This window comes from Cynoglossus semilaevis, chromosome 15 (genome assembly GCF_000523025.1).
Source record: "Cynoglossus semilaevis isolate Cse_v1.0 chromosome 15, Cse_v1.0, whole genome shotgun sequence".
In the NCBI taxonomy this organism is placed as follows: Eukaryota; Metazoa; Chordata; class Actinopteri; order Pleuronectiformes; family Cynoglossidae; genus Cynoglossus; species Cynoglossus semilaevis.
Window position 1 is genome coordinate 15,645,182 of NC_024321.1, and position 8,051 is coordinate 15,653,232.

Genomic DNA, 8,051 nt, shown 5'->3' on the forward strand with positions numbered 1-8,051 from the left:
TGTTTCAGCCACACGGGAAGAGGAGAGCCTCACCCTGACCGACCTGATGCCGTCCACCCAGTACTCTGTCCTCATCCGGGCCGCAACAACTGCTGGAGGAGGACCGCACGCTGTTGCTCTCTGCTCCACTCCAGATGAGGGTAAGACGATGAAAAAGGTCAATAGGGTCAATCATGGTACTGTAGCTATACTAAAACAAAGTCACTCTGTATTTCTGTTTTAAGTTCTCACAACCACAGAGGCAGAGACTGTCGGCTCTTCTTCTACTTCTTCTACCAAGGGTACACAGCACTCCACAAGTTCCATCCCAGGTGAATTTTCTTTTCTGGGGTGTTTCAGACATAAACTTCTTTTTTTTAACCTATGAATTAATTCATATTCCTCAATTAGTTCATTCACAAATACATTTTTTTCCAAAAAGGTTCCACAACTGCAGCACCTGAGCCAGATTCTACTTCTACTACAATGTCAGAAAAACGTACAAGTGTCGTAGCAGGTACTGATGTTTATTTTCACCCTAAATAATTCTACATAAGATAAATGAGCTGCAATGCTGATATCTAGTGACTTTCACTTTAATATACAGCCATTTTTTCCCAATAGCATTTTTAGGGAACACATCATTTTGCAAAACCTAGTCATTGCGTTTTTGGTTTTAATTATTGGAGGAAAACTGATAACGATTCTTAGAGATATTACATAATTATAATATCAGGCCGATAATATCGGACATCCTTGAATGGAATAGAATAGAATAATTATTCACACCACACTGCACCACATGGTGTATTGAGCTCCATGAGAGTTTTAATTGAACAAAAAGAAGTCTTCTATCTTTGAGACAAAGCTCATATCTAGGGAAATAGCGGAACTGTTAAAGAAAAAAAAACAACAACACATGTCTGTCTTGTTAAATGTTTCTGTTTCTTTCACCCAGTGCCCCCTGATCCTCCAGTACTGCAGCTTAAGGAGGTCACATACAATTCATTTTCCCTTTTTTGGATTAGTAGCCTTGAAGGCGACAGTCCCATCACAGGCTTCGACTTGAAGTATAAAACAGAAAATGGTAAGAATAAAAGCAGTACCTTACCCTGTAATCCTTTTACACTGTAAAAGTAAGTAGAACTGTTTTCAATTTTCTTGCCATCCCACAGCATCATGGGATTCTACAACTGACAGTATTGAATTTAGTCCCAACCAGACAGAAGCCACAATGGTAGAATTGCACCCTTCAACGTATCACGTCTGCGTGTTTGCCAAGAACAGACACGGCGTCAGTAAACCCAGCAACATCCTCACCGTCACCACTGGACAAACAGGTGTTGTTTTATTTTTATTTTTTCATTATTTAATTTTTCTTTGTCATAACTCTTTAAGTGCAATTTAGTGCTGACTGTTTTTTAAAGACTGATATTTCAGGGCTTGTGTTAAATAGAAATTATGGGGGAAATAGAAAAGAGTTGAGAAGAAAACGACGTCCAACATTTACTTTTTTAATGTCAAAACATATATTAGAAAAAGTTGTATTTCCTAATTATTTCCCCTTCTTTTTCTTTTGACAGGTCATGAAAAGGACGATCTTGTCACCACCGGAACAAGTGACACTCGTGCCGCTGTTAGTATTGTGTGCAACTCCTCCTATGTCTCTCTCTAGTGGCAAGACTGTTTAAATTCAGGTTGAAAACATCTGTGAATTTGTTTTGTCACAGTGTTCTGGGATGATTCTGATTTGATTGTGTAATTATTGTGCCATTGTTTGCCATGTTGTTCAGTTCTTAACAATAAGTGGTTGAATGCTTATTTTTTATTGTTGTATCTATTATATTATCTATTATTATATTATCTATCTATCTATCTATTTATCTACAATCTAAAGTCAAGGGATACAAACTATCCCTCAGAAAGCAATCTACTGTTTTGGAGTTGAGGGCGTGTGTGATGACATAAAAAATAATTTTAATTTGTTTTACACTCCTCTCCAGGTGGTGCTTGAAGGCACTGAGAGCCATCACTTTGCTGCTGTAATACCTGTGGTTTTGGTACTTTTGGTGGTTGCTGCAGTGATTACATGGCAGTGTCGACGTGAGTATGACTAAAACAAGTATTTCCTATTTTTTATCGAAAACACCCCCCTCATCCCAATCACACACACTGTCGCATCATGGTCTCCATTCTTTCCTTTTCCAGGGGTAAAATACAAACAAGACCAACTGAGCTTGTAAGTGAACCGCACATTTTCATTCCTTTATTTCTAAGAAGAACTGTCTAGGAATCTTCTTTTTCTCACCTGTAGGTGGTTGACCCACAGAGCTCCACAACTGAGTATCTCTGAGTCACTAGGGGAACTTTGAAACTCTGGAATTTTGGTTTGTCTGTTGAAACATTTGGGATATTTCAGTGTTGGTTTTTGAATCTGATTTGACCTGGAACAACAACTTTTGTCAGTTTAATCAAGGGACATTATCTGTGTCTGTATTTCAAAAAACTATATTTACTTCTATTAGTCACTGTGAAATATTTAACAGGGGTTTGTTTTGAAAGGTGATCAACATTTTGCTAAACCTATAGTCTGCTGCGTAAACGCTTGTTAATAAAAGACAGAAAAAAATATTAGCTCACTTTTGGTAACTGATAAAGTCTATATCACATCAGTCTTTTTGCAGATGATTTACTGTAAACAGTTAATTATTTATGTATTGTCAAAGTTTGTCATCAAAGTGTACTTTTTTTGTTTTGTGTCTGTGCAGTAGCTAAATATTATAAATTAAACACAATACATTAAACACTCACTTCACAAACATACACCTGGTGTACATACAAAAATGCACACATTTTTCAGTAATTTTATAAGAAATAGGAGAACATTATTATCAATAGAAGACTACATTTACATACATACATTTATATACTAATGTTTTAAAAATAATTTGTTGGTTTGTTCTGTTGAGTAGTATTGATACTACTACATCGATAAATGTACTATTTTGATATTGATATCCCTTTTAATATTTTGACCCATGTTTGAGAATATACGTGGGTCTAACTTTTGACAATCAAATTCTAAAAACAAATATATAATTGTTTTCATTTTTTAAAATACCTCTGATCAGAGACTGGTTAAAGTTATAAGCAGTTGTAGTGTTTATGATTTATGTTTTATTTTTAACATGGCTCAAATTGGTAACGCAACAGTTTGCTTACGACCGATAGAGGGCGCCAGAGTCTTTCTAGTAAGTGCAGGTGGCGCTCTCAGAAGTCCCACTCCTCTCGCCTGATCGCAAACACCGACTCCATCTGTCCAGTAAACTTCTTAATTATCCTCATTACTGAGATGAGGAAGTGGATCTGATCAGGTTCCACTGGGGAGCTCGGAGACAGGAGGGGCTTTCCCAATAACCGGGTATCACAGTAGGAGGGAAGCCAGGGGTGGTGCCTTAGCCTGAGTCTGAGTGATCAGGGTGAGAATGGAGGAGATTATAAGCAACAACAAGTTCCTTTCTTATTTTTGGCTGTAACTTGGACTTTAGTACCCTGACAAAAGAAATTTTAAAGGCAACGTTCTACAAAATCTAAAAAATTCTCTCACTCTAAGAAGCTAAATTATGAGTTACTTTTTTGATATTTTAATATGCAGGGGGAAAAAACCCTTTGTGTCATTTTTTAGAAATTTTGCTTTATTTTGATTAATCACAATCACGACTTATTTTCTTTTCGGCGTGTCCCTTTTTCAGGGGTTGCCACAGTGTATCAACGTTTTCCATTGCACCCTGTTCTCTGCATCTTCTACTCTGACTCCATCTTTCTGCATGTCCTTCCTCACTGCATCCATAAATCTCCTCTTTGTCTCCTACCTGGTAGCTCCATCTCTAACATTCTTCTACCAATGTCCAAACCATCTCAATCTTGCTTCTCTAGCTTTTTCCCCAAACCTTCCTGTGTGTGTTGTCTTAAACTTACTTGTACTTAAACTCCTGTACCTTCACCACCTCTGCTCCTTGTAACCTCACTATTTCACTGTCTATTTCACTCACTATGTCTTGCACTCGGGAATTAATTAAAAAGAATCTTTAAAAAAGTCAAGTTTGTTCAACTCAAATGAGCTGAGGGCGACTACCGTCCACTAGGGGGCCACATCAGTTATCGATATTGAATATCTATATATATGAAATATGTTCGTTTGTTTAAGGTCTATAAACACTGTATACAGCATCAGTGTAAATTACAATACAGTTACTGAATTACAAAAAACAAATTGAAACAATTGAAAATAAATTATGTATATAAAGAAAACCTTATATAATTGAAACATGACTGACATCTAGTTCCACACAATAAAAAAATAGGGTGTCAATATTTCAGAGTAAACGTATATAAACCCAGATAGAGTATTTACAAAACTGTGAAGAGTCAATTTGCTCTAACAGTGGAGTCAAAAGTGAGTGAAGTTTTTTCAACGATACAGTGAGATGATTATACCCGCCACTTTGCCGCCACTGAGATGATTTTTGTAAACTCATGAATTGCCCAGAGTTCGGAGTAACTGACACTAACAGCTTACAGGTAATGCAATAATTATGTGTTATGAACAAACAAAACGGTATTTTTCATGTTAACCTAATGTCATATCTGCTTTGACGCTTGTATTTGATGCTAATATCGTCAAAAATATTTTCTCTGTCGTCGTTTGTCTTCACGAAGGTAGCGTCAAGCAATACAGAAAGGATAACTTCACAAACCACCTAAATTAGCGCCGACGTTTGACATGAAATATGTTTAAACTAAGTTAAAACTGGTTGGCGTTAAATTATGCCAGTAATATGGTGTGATAGTTTGGTCACGAACACGTTAGTTTTAAGGACATTAGCACGGTAATGGTAAGGTGATTGAGCTTGGTAACGCATATTTCTAGCCCACTAGAAAGCTAGCACGCTTTCTAGCTAGCAGTTATAGTATTTTTATTTCTTGGGGATGTCACAGTTTTTGTCGAGGATGGGGCAGTATTTTTGAGAACGAAATTGTGTAATAAATGCGCAAATTGGTGTTCAACGTTTAAGATACACTTAGCTAATTTCCCCTATATCTGGTTGGAAGATACAATATTAGCATGCAACTAGTTTTGTCGGTGGCGCAAACCTTCGTTTAACATGTTAACCTCAATAACTGTCGACAGAAACAGGAAAAAGCAGAGCCTGTCTTCTGTTGCCTTTTTTTAAGTAGCTGTAATGCACTAGCCTTATGCCTCGAGTTTGTCATATACTAAATGCCTCTTAGAAAAGTTGAACCGATTAATGACTGGGGTTTCTTCAAATAGGTGCACGATGCTGCTTCGTGTGCAGTTCGGTGGAGAACAAAAGTATGTGAAGCTGTCTGAGCTTACATTCAAAGCTTTCTTGGAAGAAGGTGAAAACATTACAGTTAAGTACATAGACGGGTTTCTTATGAGACAGAAGGTCTTAACATGTTAACCTCAATAACTGTCGACAGAAACAGGAAAAAGCAGAGCCTCACTTCTGTTGCCTTTTTTTAAGTAGCTGTAATGCACTAGCCTTATGCCTCGAGTTTGTCATATACTAAATGCCTCTTAGAAAAGTTGAACCGATTAATGACTGGGGTTTCTTCAAATAGGTGCACGATGCTGCTTCGTGTGCAGTTCGGTGGAGAACAAAAGTATGTGAAGCTGTCTGAGCTTACATTCAAAGCTTTCTTGAAAGAAGGTGAAAACATTACTTTACAGTTAAGTACATAGACGGGTTTCTTATGAGACAGAAGGTCATGCTAAAAATGAACTTAAAAAAAAAAATAAAAATTCCATGGGAATTATCTCAAAATGTCATTTTCATTTCTGTCTTTCATTTCTCACATATTTTTCAATGAACTCTGTGCTCTTTGTTTCTCTTACACTTCCTCTTTTTATTTAATCTTCTGATAATACTCCTACAGTCTAAATGCAGGATTTGGTGTTGTGTTGGGTGTGTTTTTTAGCTCATAAATTATCTGAATCCAAATTACTCATCACAAAAGTCAAAGAGGAAGTCTTGTGCTGTCCTACTGAACATTCAGCAGGCTCAGGTCAGCACTTTCTCAAACATGTCCCTCCAGTAAACTTTCACCAGTTCACTACGAAGGTGTGGACCACAGCTCTAAAATCACCCCGTGCTACACTCCTCATCGTGAAGAAAGACTTAGATCTCCTACTAAGGAAAATAAGATGGAAGAGAAGTAGAAGTACACCGCATGAAGCTCTCTCACCTTTCCTGCAGGTGGTGCTGCTCATGCAATTTGAATGCCCTATTCAATGACACATTTGACAGTTTGCCATAACATCACAGATAGATAGATAGAACTTTGTTAATCTCTTGGGAGTTCCCTTATAAACAACCATTCACACCGATGATCAGTTAAGGGTGGAAAATAAAGCAGATCAGCATGTTTTGGGGCAGTGGGAGAAAACTGGAGCATCAGTTTTCACAGGAGATTGAACCAATGATCATTTTGTAGTGAAGTAGTGCTTTCAAAAGTAAGGGGCAAAGCACAGAATGTCCACAAGGCTAGGAATTAATTTGGTTTCATTAAAAGATTAGTGGAGACATTTTATCTTGGTACTTCTCCCTTCGTTAAAATTATACAGGATTAGAAATAATAGGACCCTCATAGCTGAGCCTAGGTACAAAGTCTGGCATTTTGTGTCGACAGGTGGCGCTGTGATGGACTGACAAACTGTTCTGGACCCTGAGTCATTGGTTGAATACTTCATGGCTCTGAACAGCAGGCAAGAGTGAAGATCAGTCGTTGACCTTGATTCCATTTCTGTCTAATCATCAAAATAAAAATAATGGTGCTCTCATGTTAAGGAACTAAAACCACAGAAAAGTAAACAGCACGTTACGACATTCTTCTCCTGCAAGCAGAAGTTGTTTGTGTGAGCATATCAAGGCCAAACATCATGTGATTTGGAAACATTTTAAAGCTGCCACCACTGCGGTCTGGTCTAGTGTCACTCCACAGGGGAACTCTCATCGATACAGCTTTGTAAAATGACTCCTTGGGGGGCGAGGTTTCTTCCTTTGTGCGGCAGTCTCCTGTTTCTCCTCCAAGGTAAAGATGGTACAATGTAATTTTTTTTGTCACCTGAACATGACTGTTGTAATTATTGTACAAACGTTCTGCATCTGCAGACCATGTGTCCTCAGGGAACATCATCGCCGCAGTTGGAACAGATGTTACTCTGAGGTGCAACTACGATGCTCAGAAGTACGGACGGCTGTATGGTTGTTGGGGCCGAGGGGCCATTCCTTCAAGGGGCTGTGCCAATGAGGTGATCAGGTCAGACGGGATATCAGTGGTCAGCCGGCAGTCAGAGCGCTACCTGCTCATGGGTGATATTGTTGAGGGAGATGTGTCCCTGACCATCAGGCAGGTGGAGGAGAGCGACTCTGGGATTTATGGGTGTCGGGTGGAAATTCCAGGATGGTTCAATGATCACAAGCACGAGCAGAAACTGACTGTAGTGGCAGGTGAGATAGCCACAGAGAAAAATGTTACTGGTGTTGTTGCTACTACTTAAGTACTCTATATGCTTGTTATTGCAATATGAAGTTTATGCTCTCTTTAGCACTTGATACTTTTGCTTCCCTTCAGTGCCACCTAGTCCCCTGAAAGTGGAAGTCAAGGAAGTGAAGGAGAGAACGGTGACGGTTCAATGGAGTCCAGTGTTCAACGGTGGCAGACCTATCACATCCTACATGGTGCAACTGAAAAACAATCAAGGTTCGCTGAGAAATAAGACTCACCATCACATTACCGTAGCATGTCGTTTGGCCTCTAACTGTACGCTTTCATCACTGCCGCTCAGCATTTTGGAATACTGCAGTAGTAACTGAACTCCACAATCCTGCCTTGACTCAAGTTATGTTGATGGGTTTGCGTCCGGCCAAGACCTACAACCTCCGTATGTTTGCCCACAACATCATCGGCCAGAGCAACAGCAGCAATGTCCTGACGATCACAACCAAAGAAGCAGGTACTTAGTTAGTTTTTATAGTTTGGTTATT

The 8,051-nt window shown here is 38.8% G+C and overlaps 2 protein-coding genes across 2 annotated transcripts; both read left to right on the forward strand.

Moving 5' to 3' along the window:
* Positions 1-6: 6 nt before the first annotated feature.
* LOC103391199 (cell wall protein DAN4-like) lies at positions 7-2,783 on the forward strand. Its single transcript, XM_008327372.3, has 9 exons — positions 7-140; positions 225-311; positions 422-496; positions 938-1,066; positions 1,155-1,319; positions 1,563-1,615; positions 1,983-2,082; positions 2,188-2,218; positions 2,294-2,783. Exons 1-9 carry the CDS (start codon positions 47-49, stop codon positions 2,349-2,351), a joined length of 792 nt encoding a protein of 263 aa, XP_008325594.1. The 5' UTR covers positions 7-46; the 3' UTR covers positions 2,352-2,783.
* A 4,152-nt stretch (positions 2,784-6,935) lies between these two features.
* On the forward strand, positions 6,936-8,045 carry LOC103391222 (T-cell immunoglobulin and mucin domain-containing protein 4-like). The gene is made up of 4 exons (XM_025063253.1): positions 6,936-7,095; positions 7,176-7,514; positions 7,639-7,767; positions 7,853-8,045. Exons 1-4 carry the CDS (start codon positions 7,035-7,037, stop codon positions 8,026-8,028), a joined length of 705 nt encoding a protein of 234 aa, XP_024919021.1. The 5' UTR covers positions 6,936-7,034; the 3' UTR covers positions 8,029-8,045.
* The last annotated feature ends 6 nt before the right edge of the window (positions 8,046-8,051 follow it).